This window comes from Lepidochelys kempii, chromosome 8 (genome assembly GCF_965140265.1).
Source record: "Lepidochelys kempii isolate rLepKem1 chromosome 8, rLepKem1.hap2, whole genome shotgun sequence".
Taxonomy (NCBI): Eukaryota; Metazoa; Chordata; order Testudines; family Cheloniidae; genus Lepidochelys; species Lepidochelys kempii.
In genome coordinates, this window is record NC_133263.1 from 99940585 (window position 1) to 99961513 (window position 20929).

Below are 20929 nucleotides of genomic sequence, written 5' to 3' on the forward strand. Positions count from 1 at the left end.
ATTGGCCTCCAATGAAAGATTAAAAAATCTATATATTTATAGACTGGCTGAGAGATGACTGGAGATTGGGGATGCATATTAATAGTTGTGCACTTTTGAAGGATGTAAACACCAATGAGAGGGAAGGCTTATTTAGCTAAAAGCTAACTGTATTTTGGGTGGTACACAGGGCTAGAACTGGGAGTAATGAGCTGAACGAAAAGTAGGGGAAAATGTTAATTGAACACCAGGAAAATCTTCCTGACAGTGAGATGTATTAAGCTGTGGAATCATAGAATCATAGACTTTAAGGTCAGAAGGGACCATTATGATAGTCTAGTCTGACCTCTTGCACAACACAGGCCACAGAATCTCACCCACCCACTCCTGTAACAAACCCCTGACCTATGTCTGAGCTACTGAAGTCCTCAAATCATGGTTTAAAGACTTCAAGATGCAGAGAATCCTCCAGCAAGTGACCCGTGCCCCACGCTGCAGAGGAAGGCGAAAAATCCCAGGGCCTCTGCCAATCTGCCCTGGAGGAAAATTCCTTCCTGACCCCAAATATGGTGATCAGCTAAACCCTGAGCATGTGGGCAAGACTCACTGGCCAGACACCCAGGAAAGAACTCTCTGTAGTAACTCAGATCCCACCCCATCTAACAACCCATCACAGGCCATTGGGCATATTTACTGCTAATACTCAAAGAGCAATTAATTGCCAAAATTAGGCTATCCCATCATACCATCCCCTCCATAAACTTATCAAGCTTAGTCTTGAAGCCAGATATGTCTTTTGCCCCACTGCTCCCCTTGGAAGGCTGTTCCACAACTTCACTCCTCTGATGGTTAGAAACCTTTGTCTAATTTCAAGTCTAAACTTCCTGATGGCCAGTTTATATCCATTTGTTCTTGTGTCCACATTGGTACTGAGCTTAAATAATTCCTCTCCCTTCATGGTATTTATCCCTCTGATACATTTATAGAGAGCAATCATATCTCCCCTAAGCCTTCTTTTGGTTAGGCTAAACAAGCCAAGCTCTTTGAGTCTCCTTTCATAAGACAGGTTTTCCATTCCTCGGATCATCCTAGTAGCCCTTCTCTGTACCTGTTCCAGTTGGAACATGGGAGACCAGAACTGCACACAGTATTCCAGATGAGGTCTCACGAGTGCCTTGTATAACGGTACTAACGCCTCCTTATCTCTACTAGAAATACCTCGTCTGATGCATCCCAAGACCGCATTAGCTTTTTTCACGGCCATATCACATTGGCGACTCATAGCCATCCTGTGATCAATCAATACTCTGAGGTACTTCTCCTCCTCTGTTACTTCCAAGTGATGCATCCTCAGCTTAGAACAAAAATTCTTGTTATTAATCCCTAAATGCATGACCTTGCTCTTTTCACTATTAAATTTCACCCTATTACTATTACTCCAGATTACAAGGTCATCCAGATCCTCCTGTAGGGTATCCCTCTCCTTCTCTAAATTGGCAATACCTCCCAGCTTTGTATCATCCGCAAACTTTATTAGCACACTCCCACTTTTTGTGCCAAGGTCACTAATAAAAAGATTAAATAAGATTGGTCCCAAAACCAATCCCTGAGGAACTCCACTAGTAACCTCCTTCTGGCCTGACAGTTCACCTTTCAGTATGACCCATTGTAGTCTCCCCTTTAACCAGTTCCTTATCCACCTTTCAATTTTCATAGTGATCCCTATCTTTTCCAATTTAGCTAATAATTCCCCAGGTGGAACCATATCAAATGCCTTACTTAATCGAGGTAAATTAGATCCACTGCATTTCCTTTGTCTAAAAAATCTTACTTTCGCAAAGAAGGAGATCAGGTTGGTTTGGCACAATATACCTTTGTAAAATCATGTTGTATTTTGTCACAATCACCATTGACCTCAATGTCCTTAACTACTTTCTCCTTCAAAATTTTTTCCAAGACCTTGCATACTACAGATGTCAAACTAACAGGCCTGTAGTTACCCGGATCACATTTTTTTCCTTTCTTAAAAATAGGAACTATGTTATCAATTCTCCAGTCTTACGGTACAACCCCTGAGTTTACAGATTCATTAAAAATTCTTGCTAATGGGCTTGCAATTTCATGTGCCAGTTCCTTTAATATTCTCGGATGAAGATTATCTGGGCCCCCCGATTTAGTCCCATTAAACTGTTCGAGTTTGGCTTCTACCTCAGATGTGGTAAAATCTACCTCCATATCCTCATTCCCATCTGTCATCCTACCATTGTCCCTAAGCTCCTCATTAGCCTCATTAAAGACTGAGGCAAAGTATTTGTTTAGATATTGGGCCATGCCTAGATTATCCTTGACCTCCACTCCATCCTCAGTGTTTAGCGGTTCCACTTCTTCTTTCTTTGTTTTCTTCTTATTTATATGGCTATAAAACCTTTTACTATTGGTTTTAATTCCCTTTGCAAGGTCCAACTCTACATGGCTTTTGGCCTTTCTCACTTTATCCCTACATGTTCTGACCTCGATAAGGTAGCTTTCCTTGCTGATCCCTTCCATCTTCCACTCCTTGTAGGCTTTCTGCTTTTTCTTCATCACCTCTCTGAGATGCTTGATCTCTTAGGGGGAGTTTAGAAGCCCCGTCACTTGAGATATTTCATAGAATCATAGAATATCAGAGTTGGAAGGGACCTCAGGAGGTCATCTAGTCCAACCCCCTTGCTCAAAGCAGGACCAATCCCCAATTTTTGCCCCAGATCCCTAAATGGCTCCCTCAAGGATTGAACTCACAACCCTGGGTTTAGCAGGCCAATGCTCAAACCACTGAGCTATCCCTCCCCCCATAAATTTAAAATGACACTGAACATAACACTAGAAAATGCGCTGTAAGGAACACTCCTACATTGGCAGGAGAAAGGCTGGATGATACGACATATGGAACATTTTCTCTTGCTAACTTCTGTGAGTATAAACCTCTCTAAGGGCCTGCTGTAGCTCCCATTACAGTGAATGGAAAGTCTCCTCTTTCCTTCAAAAAGTGGCAATTGGATCAGGTCCCAGTTCCCTTTGTATTTTTTCTCTGCACTCGCTCGTGCGCTTTCCATTGTTGAGGTACTCTATGAAGTTGATTAATATGTCATTTAGTCCCTTAGTACTACAAACCCCGCTGCTGCATCTGATCAGGATGTATATGGATGGTCTGCCATGGCTCTGCTTGGCACAGCACCCAGCCTGCATGTTGTAAGGTGCAGGACCATAGCCACAGATATTGAGAACTTGTTCACATTTCTTTGCCTGCTGTATGGTTCTCTCTCGTGCTTAGAGAGATCTGTGTTATAACTGTTGTTTTTATTGCTAGTTTGTCAATGAAAACTCAGATGCCCCATGTTATTGAGGGTGCTCTGTCTATATATATGTAAATAGTTAATAGAAAAGGTGCTGGGAGATGGCACTTGAGAACATGTAGCCTGGTTCTTAAGTTTTGTAGGACCAATAAAAGTTCTTGTGTGCCCTGCAAATGGCTTTTTTTTGTGCAGCTCTTTAAATCAGCTTTTCAATCAGTCACGGCAGAAAGCTGTGCATTAGCACAGATCTTGTAGGGGGCCTTAATAACAATGTTGGCAGCACACCACAATTTTGCTTTTCTCATCTGCATTTATTATTAGTCCCTTTAGGACCCCTGATATGGCTAAATGCCATTGAGATGTCTGCAGAAAACGTAGAGGCTCTTTCCATTTATCTTCAGTTTGCAATAAAATTTCCATTTTTTTTATAGATTTGGAACATGGCAGGATCCCAAGAAGGAAGGAGGAGCCTGTTAATAAATATATAGATGCCTAATTCCTGTGTTCTTGAGGCAAATACTTTCCAGGAAAAAATTGTTCCAGTTAATTGTTTGGCAAAGGTTCTAGAAAATAAGAAAAGTGAATCTAACACCAACACTTTAGTGAAAAAAATACTCAGGTGCCAGATATTAAATTGAAATGGAAAGATTACTAAAGTAGTTTAATGGCTCAGTACTGTCTTTTATCATTTGGGCTTGGTTTTGATTCTAAACCAGAATTGAATTACCAAGTATTGCAAAGATCAAATATCTACAGAAGTCACTGTTAAAATGGTTTCAGATGCTCATTATAGCTCTTAATATGAGTGATAACATATCCAAACCACTTTATAAATGTTCCCACACACCTATATTATCAATAATTGATTCCAGGTAGTAGGCTACAGCAGATGCAATTTACTAAGATCCCAGCCAAGTGTCAACAAGATGACTGGTTCATTTTATCATGATACAATGAAATATTAGCAGCTAATAATAAAGGAAGCAGAAAGTGTGAGCTCTTACTTCATTGTATGAACAAAAGCCTGTGGTTTCGGAATGGAATCATAATGTGATTTTTAAAAAAAGAAAAACACACCCTAAAATGGTCAGTTTATCCAGTTTAAAAGGATTTGAATTAGTACACTTTTTGATCACTCTTTAACTCCAAATTCTGCACTTTGAAGAGAAGGAATATACAAGCAAGAAAACCTCACTTGTGAAACTAGACAGAACTTTATTGCAATAAGATGGAAATAGTCAGTGTTATGTTTTTTCCTGGTAGTCTTCATCTTTGGGCATGGCTCTCCTTTATTTACGACCTCTTCAAAACATTGATGTTCCCTGAACCCTCTTTCAGCTGGACTGTCCAACAGCTTTTGCAAGTTACCCTACAAGCTCCCAGCAGTTCTTATAGGTAAACTTCATAACTAGAGCTGGGTGGCATTTTTTTGAATAAAAGTATTTTTAATAAAAAATTGTCTTTAAAATTATTTTTTAACAATTTGTTTAATTTCTTTTTTAATATTTAAATTTAAAACATTATCAAAATATTATAAAAGTGGTCATAAGTTTGTTGTTGTGGTTCACAGAAAAGAGTTCCCTGGTAAACAAGAAAATGTCAATAACAATTTCAATACGCATTTTGATGAAACAAATTTCACTAAAAAATCTAAAAATCCTCCAAGTGGGTCCGCTTCGCACCATGTGAAATGGAAACAACTTCAAAATGTCACGTTCCACTGTTGTTTGGCTTTTGGGGGAGGGGTGTTTGGGGTTTTTTTGTTTTCATTTTCTGACCAGTTGTATTTATGACATTTCCACCCTCTTAGTACAGTGCTGGGTTCTATGTTTGGTGGCATCAATATACAAACACTGCTACCTCAACTCTTCTTCTAGTTGACAGTGTACGATTTTGTATCCCTGTTTCTGGGGGAACAAAAGTAGCTCAGGAGAAGGCTCCATGACCATCGATACTGGTCTTCCTTCAGTGTCATATCAATTAAATATATAACATACCTAATATCTTTATCTTTCCACCTTCTCGGTACATGTAACAGTTTTGTAGCATCTAAAAGTTGGCTTTACAAAGTACGGTATACAAATGTAACAGAGATGCTGCTCTGAGACTTGTATTAAATATAACTCAGTCTGTCCATTCTGTTCTTTGTAGGTTCTTATACCACCCTTAATAGCTGAGTGCCCTGCATTTAGCGACACGATTATCATTTGCCATGTGTGTTTTGCTCGCTCTTGCTTATCCTCTCCCCTGTGCAAGAATTAGGTGTGTAGTGGAGTGTTTTAGTTATGTAGGGTTTTGTTTTATGTGTAGATGTTAGAGAAGGCAGCTTGAAGAAGTGCATGTTGCACACTGAGCAGAAGATGATGAGGTTTGTGATGGTTTCTATGAGTATCTTGTGTGCCATCTGAACAGTACCTCTTGTTCTGCTTGGACTGTCTATCCTGAATTTTGGTCTTTTTGACTGGTTAAAACTTTTGGCTTTATGAGATACTACCCTGCAACAATTTACAAACGCACTAACTTGGCCACTCATTAGACTAAGAAAAGAATATTGAAATTTTAGGCCCCAATCCTGCAAACACTTAAGCACATGCTCAACTTCATGCAGGTGAATAGACATGCTGGCAGTTTAAATGGGACGATTCACATGTGCCAAGTTGAGCACGCACTCTGTTGGTCAAATCAAGCCCTTTCTTTGCAAAAAGTTCAAGGATGGTACAAAAATAGCCGCATGGTTCTGCAAAGCCTCTGAAATAATGAAAGAATGCACTTGATTTCAGTTTGCACTTTCTCAAATGTATAGTAAATTGAAGATAATCAAGAGAGACTCCCATTCAGGTCAAATAAAAATCAGATGGAAGAGGTCAGTAGGAGAGCCTGAGCAAGGTGAAATATAGTTTGGTAGATGAAACTCCCTTAATTGTTGCTTTGAGAGCCAGTGGAGTATGGGGATGGGAGCGAGTGGTTGTTGTGCCTGAGCCTTGCTGGAGGGAGGCATTGTGTCTTCAGAATGCTCAGGCAGGCAACAGGGGTCAGTAGGGAACTCAAACTCAGCAGTGCCACCTACTGTACTGTTTTTAAAGCTTGTGCTGCCCTTAGCCCTGGACTCTGAGCGTTAGATGGCGATCAGAGGAGTGGCTTCATTCTAGACCCCTGCTCCACCCAGAGATGTCTCCTGCAGGCCAGTAAGCATCACAAACAAAGCTAGGGAATCTCAGATGGTGCAGAGCTAGTGTATTTGCCTCTATGTCACCAGCATCTCCTGCTTAGTGGTCACGTTGGATGTCAGGGACAGGAAGATGGTGTTCTGAGCTAGAAGGGGGAAGAGTCATGGGGGCCTTTTGGCTCATGGCTGGCCCAGGATGGCAGGAGTGAAAAGGTGGCTTTGAATTACCTTTCTTATTCACTCTCTTCAGCTGTGCTAAGTGTAAGCTTGGAGCCACTAAGGTTCTGGCCAATGAAATCTAGATCCATTTGGAATTGGGTACAGTTAGGTTCATTTCTATATATAAAGAAAATTCTCAATTGCTAAAGAAGCAATACAGTTTGTCCCATGGGACATCTTTGCATCTGGCTTCTTTTTTCTAATTTGAAGATAAGAGAGTCAAAGCTTGCACAGTACGTTTCACATCTTTGTATAGGAGGTTGGACAATTTGCGAACAACTTGCAGATAATCTAAATTTAAAGTAATTTGTGAATTTACACAAAAATTATTTCTTTGAAATTTCCCAATTTAATTTGGGAGCAAATTAAATGAAACCGCAAACATGTAAAATGGCATCAGTGTGAAGGAAGAAAAGAAATTTCTCAAAGTGAGCTACTAGAAGAAATGTTAGGAAACCACCTGGTGGAAGATATAGACTCTACATTACCAAGAAGTGTAATGGTCTTCTAAGCTTAGTAATGGTCTTCCAAGTTTAGTAATGGAAGCTCTATAGCTGGATATATCCAAATGGCTAGATATAGTCATAAATGTCTGTGAAGCAGGGACCATTCTGTACTTTTCAAGGGATTAGACTGGCTCACAAACCAGGTCTTTTCAACTCATTCTCTGAAGTAGAATTTATTCTTGATGCCTCATAGATTAACGTTCATTAAATGAATTAATGCTTAATTTATTAACGATTTGCCTTCCATGTGTTTAAATATGATGTATTACTCTTTATCAATGTTTATTGCATTTATTAATGATTTATGTTAATGTTATGCAAGTTAATGTGATTAATTGATAGAATTCAGGGCCAGATGCCCTGCAGGGTCTGTGCCTCTGAACAGCACCAAAGGTAGAAAAATCCACAATATGGGAAGCTGCTGTGGTTCAAATTGGCCACAATCTCCCCTTGGCCCTGGGGCCTGTGGGGAACCAGCATGGTCAAAATAGCGGTTTGTGTTCTTTCAGGATGGGCAAGATTAGAGCAGTGAAGGATGTGCTGACTCAGTACCACCTCTGAGGAACTCTTATCAGGCTGATAAAGACTCTAACAGATGCCCTCCATGAGTGGAACTACTGGCAGCAGGGGTGTGGGGAAGGGAATTCCTCCAGTACCTGGGCCCTGGGTGGTGCATTTGCACATCCCAGCGCTAGAGGGGAGTGAGTCTGGCCCCACAGCTGCAATGATTCTGTTGTGATTATTGAATTATTGTTTGAGAAATTTGGAAAATCCCTTGTTAATTCAGTTGCTTTTAGAATTACTTATATATTAAATAATGAATTTAAAATATTAAACATTAAAAATATTAACTTTTTCTTTTGGGTTACTAGTTTGATAACATCAAGCTGGACCATGGGAGGGTGGAGTTGCAGAGGGCCTGGCCTCTGAAATCTGGAAATGCAGCAAAAGTTTGGGGCCACGCTTACAGCTGCAGGGGATGATTTTCTGTATGTTCTACAAGCACAGTTTAGGAACACATTTTGTCTCCTTTCCTTGGAGATATATATGAAGACGAGATATATATGAAAACTTACACTTTAGAGCAAATTCTAGGTATCCCAGCTAGAGGCCCTGAGAGGAGAGGGCAGAGGGAGCCCATTCAGAGTCCCTATACCAGCACAAAGAAAAGGAGGACTTGTGGCACCTTAGAGACTAACCAATTTATTTGAGCATAAGCTTTCGTGAGCTACAGCTCACTTCATCGGCTGCTTCATCCGATGAAGTGAGCTGTAGCTCACGAAAGCTCATGCTCGAATAAATTGGTTAGTCTCTAAGGTGCCACAAGTCCTCCTTTTCTTTTTGCGAATACAGACTAACACGGCTGTTACTCTGAAACCTGTCATCTTATACCAGCACAGGCAGCCTATGTAGTGCTGCGGCATGTAGTCCTTAGCCAAGAGCCTGGCTGCTGAATCTCAAATCTTTTGGAGCAGTTAGTTGCTAGAAGTGAAATGTCAGTGCATTATCCCACTGGTTCACTGGAAGTCAGTGGGACTACTCATGCTTAAAAGTAAGCACATGCACAAATGTTTGCAAGATCAGGGCTTAATTTTGTTGCATTCTGGACCAGTCCTCAGCCAATGTTCAGATGGAGGATAACAAATGAGGATCTGGCCTGTGATTATTTTCCACTTTATTGAACCTACCTCATAAGATACTGTTTTCTTGCAATAACAAATTGTTATTCTTTTGTGTATTTTATTATTTGCCTGTGTTGCCAAGGGGCTCAAATAAGAAGCAAGGCCCAAATTGTACTAGATGCTATACAAACACTTACGTGCTCTGCAGTTTGCCTTCATTATACTTTGTATAACCTGACCTTCTTCTATTGCCAACTTTTTTCCAATATGGCTGTTTTTACAGATGGTCACAGAATCATAGAACTGGAAGGGACCTTGAGAGTCCAGTCCCCTGCACTCGTGGCAGGACTAATTATCTAGACCATTCCTGAGAGGTGTTTGTCCAACCTGCTCTTAAAAATCTCCAATGATGAAGATTCCACAACCTCCCTAGGCAATTTATTCCAGTGCTTAACCACCCTGGCAGTTAGGAAGTTTTTCCTAATGTCCAACCTAAAACGCCCTTGCTGCAATTTAAGCCCATTGCTTCTTGTCCTATCCTCAGAGGTTAAGAAAAACAAATTTTTCTTCCTCCTCCTTGTAACAACCTTTTACATACTTGAAAACTGTTATCATGTCCCCACTCAGTCTTCTCTTTTCAGACTAAACAAACCCAATTTTTTCAATCTTCCCTCATAGGTCATGTTTTCTACACCTTTAATAATGTTTGTTGCTCTTCTCTGGACTCCCTCCAATTTGTCTACATCCTTCCTGAAATGTGACACCCAGAACTGGAAACAATACTCCAGTTGAGGCCTAATCAGAGCGGAGTAGAGCGGAAGAATTACTTCTTGTGTCTTGCTTACAACACTCCTGCTAATACATCCCAGAAAGATGTTCGCTTTTTTTGCAACAGTGTTACACTGTTGACTCATGTTTAGCTTGTGGTCCACTATGACCCCCAGATCCCTTTCCATAGTACTCCTTCCTAGGCAGTCATTTCCCATTTTGTATGTGTGCAACTGATTGTTCCTTCCTAAGTGGATTACTTTCCATTTGTCCTTATCAAATTTCATCCTATTTACTTCAGATCATTTCTCCAATTTGTCCAGATCATTTTGAATATTAATCCTCTCCTCCAGTGCACGTGCAACCCCTCCCAGCTTGGTATCATCCACAAAACTTTATAAGTGCACTCTCTATGCCATTATCTAAATCATTGATGAAGATATTGAACAGAACCGGACCCAGAACCGATCCCTGTGGGACCCCATTCATTATGCCCTTCCAGCATGACTGTGAACCACTGATAACTACTCTCTGGGAATGATTTTCCAACCAGTTTTGCACTCACCTTGTAGTAGCTCCATCTAGGTTGCATTTCCCTAGTTTATTTATGAGAAGTTCATACAGGACAGTATCAAAAGCTTTACTAAAATCAAGATATACCACATCTACCACTTCCCCCCATCCACAAGGCTTGTTACCCTGTCAAAGAAAGCTATCAGGTTAGTCTGACACGATTTGTTTATGACAAATCCATGTTGACTGTTACTTATCACCTTATTATCTTCTAGATGTTTGCAAATTGATTGCTTAATTATTTGCTCCATTATCTGTCCGGGTACAGAAGTTAAGCTGACTGGTCTTTAATTCCCTGGGTTGTCCTTATTTCCCTCTTTATAGGTGGGCACTACATTTGCCCTTTTCCAGTCATTTTTGTATATGGCTGACCATTCCTTTTCTAACTTGGCTATTTATTGTACATTTTGAGTTCAAATTACATTAAACAAGAATAAGCTATGCTGTTGGCCATTTGGCTGCTAAAACAATTTGCTATTGGCAAATCGTAGCTTCATAGAAATACAGCTTTAGGCCCATAATGTATATCTAATATAACTCACAATCAGAGTATTTTCTTCATATACACTTAGGAACCGATTGTGCCATTTAGACACAGCCTTCCATGGGAGGAGTGAACCCATTGCTACACACCTTCAGATATAGTAGCTTTACTATGATGCTTCCTTTATGCCCACAAAAGATATGGGGAATGCAGACACTGTAGTCCCTGGAGAGCAGTGTACAACTATGCCTGGGACTTAGGGAGGTCACATAAGTCAGGGAAAGGTTCCTTCCCGACTCCCACCACTATCCTGGCACATCAGTTTAAGGACGAAGCACAATCTGAACCTTGGTGTTTATAATGAAGTGACCAAAATAAGTCATATTCCTTGTGCCATACATGGGAATGTATATTCAGAGTTGTCAGTACTAGGAATACAAGTGAAACTGTATCCATCAAAAGCTTTTACACTATTCAAAAGAGTTAAACCACATAAGTAGGCCATAAACACACAACATAAAGAGAATGCTACAGAAGATTACAGCTCTGATGCTACTTCCTGACACCCATGCCACCTGTGGACTCGAATCCAGAGTCTTGTGCAGACAAAGTATCCAATGCATCCAGTTGTCCACTGATATAAATGGGCATACGGCTCAAGGAAGTTCAGTAAAGTTGCACAGGCGAACAGCAATGATGAATTGTGCTCATTGACTTCAGTCAGTAGTGTTTTGCCTGCAATTTTGGGCACTCTGAAGGGGAAGGTCTTTAATCAGTAAGACTTTCTGGAGAAGAATATCCACTGTAGGGATCACTGACACATAGTTTCCTCCTCAAGGACTTTCAGCTGTCACCAGAAGAATAGAGAGAGTGTAATGATGTGAATTAGATTAGAAAAGGATCAATAGGCCTGACAATAAATGAAAGTAACACAGACGTTATTGAGCAGATTAGGAGAGAGAAATTAAACTAGACAGTGTATACTGTGAAGCCAGCTAGACACACAAATGTTGGCCATAGAGAGTTTTAGAGGAATGACAACTGTTAGAAAGTGCAAGGAAAAAATAGACAATAATAAAATCCACTTGTGAGAAGGAAAGTGTAAACTTGCCTAGCCACCATGGAGGTGGAAAGCCCGATGCAGTAGAAATTTAGGCTGTGCAGAAGCTGAAAAGGATAATATCATAGGAACATAGGAATTTCCATAATGGATCACACTGGTGGTCTGTCCAGGCTAGTATCCTGTCACTGCTGCTACCACCTGTTTCAGAGGCAGGCAGAGAAACTGTGCCGTAAGCAGTGATGGGTTTATATGCCTCCAGGGATAGATTCTTCCTAAACCTCACTAGTTAGAGGCTGGCTTATGCCTCAAATCATGAGAGTTTATATCTCTTCCAAAACCCTTGTTTCTTTTTCTAATATTTACTGTTAACTCAGGGTAGTCTTGTTATCCATATAAATGTCTAGTAAGCTTTTGGACTCAGTGAAATACTGAGGCAATGAATTCCACGGGCTAATAGTGCATTATGTGAAAAAGTATTTCCTTTCATCAGTTACTAGTTTATTATACTACTAACAATTTTATTTTACACTTTCATTTCACCATTCATCCAAGGCTCCCAGAGCAGTGTTCAAACCATTAAAGCTCAATCATGCCCACTTTACAAATATAGAAACTGAGACTCAAATATTCAAAACCAGATAAGGTGATATGAGTGCCGAAATCCCATTAAAATGAATGTAAATTGGTCATTCATATCCCTTTAGGTGTCTTTGAAAAGTCTCCTCCCAGGGGAATATAACTATTTGTTTAACGGAGTCCAAACTGTGAGGCAGTGACTTAGTCAAGAAGAGAATCGTAGAGTAGCACATCTTGGTGCCTTGCTCCTTCTCTGTGAAGTCAACGATCCCTTAGATTTGAAGCAGCTAGTTAAAAGTATGCATGGACACACATATTTGCACTTTTATCCAAAAGCCCAATTCAGAAATGTAAATAAACCCCCCCTGAAGGGACTGACTAGATTTCTTTCCTTAGTCGGAAGGTACATATGGCTTCCGTCCAAAATAGTTGCTCTGAGCCGTGTAACTTGTAATTTATTCCAGTGTAAATGTCAGAACACTTCCTTTGCATGTCTAAGATGACCCACTGAAATTAGTCCCCCTTTAACAATTCCTTTTCTAATTTGCTTTTCAGCAACAACGGCAACTTGACCTCCTGACTATAACCAACCCTGGTGAGTAAGCTTACAAGGCTTGGCTTTTATCTTTTCTTAAAGAGACGGTTGTCTAAATGTCTTTTTCCCCCCTGTCTCTGGCATGCAAAATGAAAAACACTGTTCCCCGGAAAATCTTTCACATAATAACAAGTGACAGCTATATTGTGCTTGGCAAAGCCCCGGGTAGTTATCCATTCACAGAGCTGCCTCTTCAGACCTTTACTCTATGAATTTGAGTGCTGATATTTCTTTAAGCCTCATGGGGTTACAGTTAGTGATATGTCTGCAGGGTAGATGCCCTAGAATTCACAATGGATGTTCATGTATCACAGAAATGTAAGTTTTACTCTTTTCAGTGCTAAATACATTTACAGGTGTAAAGAGTCAGTGGCTTTCAGCGTGCACTGTTGGTGGGAAAATATACAGGTTAATTCTGGAGAACCTTAAAGTACATGAGTTAGGAAATATCTAGGTAAAAATAAAACACTTTCAAAACAGTCTTCTCAATAATGACTTTTGGTTTTTGTCTGTAAAGGAAATCCCCCAAATGTGTTGTAGGTTGAATTTCTGGTCACTAGTCATGAAAGTATTTTAATATTTTTGGCATAGTGTTTTTGTGGTTGGGATTGAAATGCAGGCCAGATGAATGAGATTTCTCTTTGATCTAAGCTCTTGTTTGGTTTCTTCAGTAAGACTGGCTCAATTTCTTTTCATTAGCTCTCCTAGAGGTCTACTGTCCACCAGCAACAGAGAAGCACCACACAGAGTTGGTACTAGCTTTGGTAACCAGTATTTTTCTGTCCCTCAGCTCTAAATGCATCTTTATCTTTTTGTCTAGCTTTAACTGGGAATATGTTAACAAAGTGAGCAGGTGTTATGGGAAAGAGGGCAGAATGCGACACATTTTGCTTGGATAACAATTTTGCATCAATAATGGTTCCAACATTGTAAATGGAGATATCTGTGACATGACTTCTCCTTCACTAACCTTGTTCAAATAGTAATCATTAAAAAAAGGAGAAGAAGAAACACTTTGTTGGTACAGATGTTTGCGGCTACTGGCAATTGCATCGCATTTTTGCATGTTCATTTTTCATACAGTTTGCAATTATGTTAATATATGCTTGGGGCACTTGCTGATAAAAGCAACAATACAGTGAGAAAGAGCAATTGTCACCATTCTGACTACAAATTCAAGGGCAAATATGACACATTTTTCCATATTTTGTATCTTCAATGTCCCCTGTTTCTAAAGAAAAAAAAAAGAAAAAAAAATCCCTGAAGGTCGTGATCAGAATAAACACTCAGATCGTGGATAAAGTTACTAAAGTCCGGAGCTTTTTTATAGAAGAAAAGGAGGATTGGCGGGGGGGAAATCATTTAAATGTGTGACATTTGTTTAAATTGTATTTATGATCCCTTCTTTACTGTGATGACTGATGTAATGTTCACTGGAGCAATAAAAGAGTTGATTAAGTTGAGTTTGTACATAGTTGTGATTACAATAAGTATCTAGCACTGCAGACCTTTCAGTTTTGCACAGCAACATAGCAATTAGTTAGAAGGATCAGCATAGGTACATACTAAGACAGTTTCCACTGATTATGTAGGTGGACATGCTGTGTTCCAAAAAAAAGACTTCCTTGCCAGACATTTTTCAAGATGTGCATTTTTTGTATTTTTGTGTGTTGATAGCCGGAGATCATAATAATTGATTTTATAAAGTATTTAAAAATATTGGGCCAAGATTCATGTAGCTTAGAGTTTGGCTGCTAGATAAGTTTGGCCTCATTTTCAAAATGGCTGAGCATCCTCAGGCCAAACTTATTCTGGAGCCTAAAATTTGGATTTTCTAAAGAGTTTAAGGGAGTTAGGCATTCAGCTCTTTTTAGGGTCCTTTGAAAAATCCCAACCTAAATATGGATTTAGGAGTCTAACTTCGGGTCACACAGATTTCAAAATTTTAGCCTTGGAAATTATTTATCTTTAGATATGGTTACTTTTTTATATTTTCATTTTGGAGGACTGTCTTTATGATTTGTTAGCAATGGACTCTTTTTACAGAGACATGATGTGACGAAGTGGGACTGTTTTTAATGATTCCCCTGAATAGTGTGGGAGTGCCTCAGTTTCTCCTGTGAAGTTCTTAAGTATCTAGGTGGTGGGATAAGGGTGTATGATCATTGCAGAGCCCTAGAGGACAGGTGTGTGCAGGGGTCTGGACACAGAGAATGGCTGACACCCTGTTTCCTGGCAACTGATGGCCTGGGCCCTTCCCCCATGCAAGGTGAGAGCTAAAGGGTTGGAGAACAAAGGAATCAGGTACCCTACTGGCCCGGAAAGGGACAAAGCCCAGAGGAGGAGGGGCTGGAGGGAGTTTCAGTTTGGGGCTGGCTGGAGACATGGAGTGAAGGGCAGATGTGGTTGTCTGGCTCACTGCCCCCCAAAATGGACCCAGCTGAGGGGTCCTGTTCTCTGCACCTACAAGCTCTGTGTTAGACCATGTTCCTGTCGTCTAATAAACCTCTGTTTTATTGGCTGGCTGAGGCGAAGTTGGGGGGCAGGACCTTCTGGCTTCCCCAGGAGTCCCGCCTGAGCGGACTCTCTGTGGGAAGCGCACGGAGGGGCAGAGGATGCTGAATGCTCCGAGGTCAGACCCAGGAAGGTGGAAGCTGTGTGAGCTTTGTGTCCTGAAGACAGGCTGCTCACAGGAAGGCGACTGCCCCAGAGTCCTGACTGGCTTCATGGGGAGCAGTTCCAGAGCATCGCCCAGGGACTCTGTGACACATGATACAGCTTATGACTGAGTACTTTGGATGCTCTGAATTAGGGGCCGAACAGTTTGTTTTCAACTGCCATTTCTCTGGAAATTCTTTAAGTTTTCCATCCTGTGTAAAGGCAGGCAGCCTCCTGTACAGTGGATGTCATTCAACTAGTCTTGTCTACAATAGGAAAATCCCCTATAGCTTGACAATGGCTGGCAGCAATGAGTCTGGCATGGTCTAACTGCAAGTATACGGCAGGACATAGTGAATTCAGTACCATTTCAGAAACCATGGTGGCCTTTGTAAACGGCACACCTGTCATGAGATAACATTAGAGAGACATAGTAGGTGAGGTAATATCTTTTACTGAACCAATTTCTGTTGGTGAGAGAGAAGCTTTTGAGGTACAGAGAGCTGTTCTTCAAGTCTGGGAAATGTGCTCAGAATGTCATAGCTAAATACAAGGTGGAACAGATTGTTTAGCATCAGTAGTTAACATATATTTCAAGAAATCATTCAAGGTGAAGTAGCCCATTAACACCGCTCCAGCCAGAGAGGGGAAAGGGAGAGAAAAAGCTGGGGGGGGGGCTTAATTGAGTTATAGATTGTTGTAATAAGTCATAAATCCAGTATCTGTATTCAGTCCATGATTTTTAGTATCTAGCAAAGTTATGAATTATGGCTTGTCTTTTAGAAGTGTTGTGCAGGTTTCCTTTGAGGATGAGGTCTGAGAGATCAGATATAGAGTGATCGCTTTTTAATCTGTTCCACCTTGTATTAAGCTGTGACATCCTGAGTACATTTCTCAGATCTGAAGACAAGCTCTCTGGAAAGTTTGTGTCTCTCACCAACAGAAATTGGTCCAGTAAAAGATATTACCTCATCTGCCGTATCCTTCTAATATCCTGGGACCAACATAGTTACAACAACACTGCATACAACATGAGGTAACGTTCTCTTTCTCTCTCTCACATACATACACACACACACATACACCTGTTATCTGTGTTTTTAGTCACTGAGGTGTTGAAGAACCGTGCAGGCTGTAACTGTATTTTTTCTTCAAGACCCGCTGTGCATTCCCACTTGGGGAATGGTACCTCCTGGCAGTGAGCATATTTGGAAATGATACTGAACCCTTTCATTCTGGTCTGCACTTCCAATCAAACCATATTCAGAATTGGATCAACTGCACCCACTGGTGGCAACAAATGTCAACAACGGATAGTTTTCCTAGAGTAGAGAAGGCTTTTAATGGGCATGGTTGCAAGATAACATCATGTCATTAATACTCACTTATCAGTATTTAAGGGAATTTAAGCTGCACTTCCTTCATGTTGGGTAACTAGAAGAAAGAGAAAGTTAAATTAGTAAATGTTGTTACTACACTCCTTTCTTCTGCCTCTTGGCATGTGAGTTACAAATGGGGTTCTCAAGGCCTCAGTGACTAAAAATTCAGATAATAATTCAAGAGCTATCACAGGAACCTTAATATTATGTCATGACAGATGTGCCATTCAAAAAGGCCACGGTTGTAAAATGATTCAACAGAACTTAAGTGTTGTCTTAAGTGTTGCCCATCTTTTATTATTTAGTATCACCTCAATCTGCTGTTATTTTGAACCCACATTGTGGTGCTGCCCAGCCATCGTCTGTCTTGCACTCACATTGCTCCAGGTGGCCTCCACACAATAAGCAAAGTGTATAGTGCTGCTGTATACTAGGACGAGCAGGTGTGGTGAAACAATATAGCTGAGCCCTTGACAGACCAACCACCTCCTGTGACTTTCCTGGCTATGACAGAGAAACTGTTCTGCCGACTGACCAAGTGTTTTTTTCAGGCTCTAGTAGTGATGAAAACCTTAGTTTTGACTTAAAAGTAGCTTTGTAAGTCAGAGCAAATACTCATTTGTCCCTGACATGGATTGAGTATATTCTGGAAAAATAGTGATGGAGGAAATGTTGGGATTGAAAAATTGGTACTGTACATGTACAGAAATTAAATATTGTATGAGACGTGTATGTATATGCCAGCGGATCCCATTTCAAAGTTCCTATGGAAATGGCTCAGGAAATGTTCCATGGGATGGTTGAAAAGCGGAAGCTGTTCTACAGGTGATGTAGGCTTCATTGGATGCTGGATCTCCTTGATGTGACTGAAACTCACTTATCAGTATTTAAGGGAATTTAAGTTGCACTTCCTTATAGGTTGAGTAGCTAGAATAAAGAGTAAGTTGAATTAGTAAATGTTGTTGCTGCACTCCCTTCTTCTGCCCCTTGGCATGTGAGTCACACCATCTTAGACTCTGTAAAACTCCATGTGATTCAGTGAGTCAAATTCAGACATGATGTGTAAAGTGGGGAGGGGAAAGAAGTTAAGCATTCATAAATGGGTGTGTGTCTAGAGCGAGTCCAAGTTGAAGTAACATAAACTTTGGTGAGAGGAGGGGCTTAAGGAGGGGAAGTTTCACTAACGTATATTTATTTCCTTTACATTTACTTAGCCTTACCTCTGAATTTCATCTGAAGCACTCCCTGAGCAGCAATTTTTAGTAGGCTCAAACTTTAGGGCTAGTGCTTCCTCTGGCATAAATTGACTTAGCTTCACAATGAAGATAAGCTGGTTTATACCAGCTGAGGATCTGCCCTTCATTTCTAGCTGGCTGTTTGTGTTTTTGTGAATACTCACTATGCTACAGTATCATTCAGGAAGGTGAGTTCAACTCCCACTGCATTTTTTTTAAATTATTGACAGTGTAAACGGATGTGTGATTGAACCCACTGGCTTTAAAATTGGCTAAGATGTTAGATTGTCCAAGAACCTCCATCACAAATACTCCTTTGAAATTCTCTTTGATTCAGCCTTCTTCGGGGCTTGATCCTTTCCTACCACCCTCTCTATTGCAAATGTAAAATAAACTTTTCTTGGAATCAGTGCACTGTCAGGAGATACTCGTCAGCACTGGAGGTGTATGTTTCCCAGATGTGTATAAAACTCATTCCATTTGGCAGCAGTAAATTGAATACATTTAGAAAACATGGGGTAATTGAATGTTCCATAGTGCCCAGCTTATCTGCAACATCGAATATAGAATGTTTTAAGTCTCTTTCATTTCCATTTTAAGAGAAAAATAAAATAAGAGCTAAATCCTTAGTTCATTAGCCATGATTTACTTAGATTTTTCTCAGAGCACTTTGAGAGTTTGCACCCTATACTAGAGTAAAAAAAAAGTATAAATTCTAAGTTAAGGGCTACAGGATTTGATCCTGAAACTGTAGAGATTTCTGAGCATGTCCTTACTAATAAAGGATTGCACTTGTATGAAAGAAAGAAGGCTTGATTTTAAAAAATATTTATCAGACTGAACTTTATGGAGCTAAACCCTATCATTTAAAATATTCTTTCCCCTGTAATATCTCCTGGGCTGTGCTTTAAAAATGTCTCAATTTCATTAATTTGTATACGCTGAATTCTTGTAAGGGGGCTCTGGTTTCTTTCATACATATTTTACCACTTTAAATCATAGATATAGGACTGTTGCCTAATTAATTTCCTCTGGTGAGAAAAATATATTTCTACTTTCCTTCCATGAACAAAGTGATATGTGGGATTTACTGTACTTTTTAGCTGATTAAGTGTTGCATTTCCACACACCATTGCTTATGAGACTCCCTAGTAAAATTAGGTGAAGAGAAGAAAAGCTTTAAAATATGATTTTGAAAGTTACTTAAGAATAAGCTCAACTACTGAATGCCCCCCTGCAAGACATTTCCATTACCGTCCTGAATATTCTGACAATCAACTTCTTACTAATTGAACCATGAAAATAATATGAACTTGAAGTCATGAAGCTATAATACACCTATTAGTAAAAACGATACAGGGTAATAAAATGTGACAGAACGTTGTTCACTGTTAAAACTCATGCACTAACTATTCTTGATAGTCCATGCTAATTAATCCTACATTGATTTTGATCAAAGTACATGTCAAGGGATACTGGCTGAGTTTTCAAACAGCCTAACATAATTACGGTTCGTTTGTGTTGGTGAAAGCTTCATATGCTGTTTTGTTTTGTGGCGGGGGGGAACCCTTTCAGTCTTTCTAACAATAACTGATTAATCTAAAAGGAACAGTCAGTGAGGCCTGGGAGCTAAGCTATTTTTCATGTTACATGACTAAGATGTTGTGGGTTTAATCACCTTTGTGCCCACAAAGGTTTAAAAAGGATCCTGAAAATGTTAAGGGCAAAAGTCCCACCACATACACGGGAGAACAGACTCCAAAGGTTTGGTTTGATATTACTCTAAATAAATTGATATGTCTTACACATCAAATAAAGAAACTGGAGCCTCAGCCAGCAGCCAGTTACAAAATTATCAATTGCATCTGAGCGTTAAAGAATTAAGAAGGAGTTTGTTCTAATCTTGATGGAGTTTTAGAGACATTATGTGGTAGCAAAAAGTGATAAGAAAACATTGGCTTTCTCCCTGCCCCTTTCCAGCAGTAGGGTTCCGGCTCTCCAAGAGCCTATCAGGCAACATGGCCTTTTATACAATGAGGATTAAGGATGAAATGTATGTTCAAAAATAAGAATTTCTCATTTACAAATGACAAAGGTGTAGCAAAGAAGAGTGACATTGCTGCATACCCACATTCTAGCCCTACATACTTATGAGGCTCAAAAAAAAAAGGAGGACTTGTGGCACCTTAGAGACTAACAAATTTATTTGAGCATAAGCTTTCGTGAGCTACAGCTCACTTCATCGAATGCATCCGATGAAGTGAGCTGTAGCTCACGAAAGCTTATGCTCAAATAAATTTGTTTGTCTCTAAGGTGCCACAAGTCCTCCTTTTCTTTTTGCGAATACAGACTAACACGGCTGCTACTCTGAAACCTGTCATTATGAGGCTCAGTGGCTTCATAACCCTAACCCTCACCCAACCCATATCCATACCTACATGCTGGCTTGGTGGCTGCAGAAGTGTCACATTCTGCCCACTTTCCATCGTCTCTGTCCTGCACCCAACAGCCCACTCACTTTGGCCTTGTTCTGAGAGAGGTGAATTTACCCTTATAATCACTTTCCTGTGTATCTATTGATGTACATATATAAACCCCAAATTACCAACATGTAAAATCCTGTTTCCAATTGAAATGAAGGATAATTTTAGATTAAATAACAAAATGAGATTTTTTTTTAATGTGTGTGTTTGCTAAATATTTAGCTTTGGTAAGTCTGTTTTTGTTGTTGGTTTTATTTCTTGCGTAAGAAACCTGACTCTTTTGTATATCTA

At 40.0% G+C, this 20929-nt stretch overlaps 1 protein-coding gene across 1 annotated transcript in view; it reads left to right on the forward strand.

Annotated features, from left to right (window-relative positions):
• The window catches only part of AGBL4 (AGBL carboxypeptidase 4), a 1390068-nt gene that overhangs the window by 746304 nt on the left and 622835 nt on the right, over positions 1 to 20929 (forward strand). The window contains exon 6 of the mRNA XM_073357770.1: positions 12844 to 12883. Coding sequence (XP_073213871.1) covers positions 12844 to 12883 — 40 coding nt within the window. The remainder of the gene's footprint in view (positions 1 to 12843; positions 12884 to 20929) is intronic.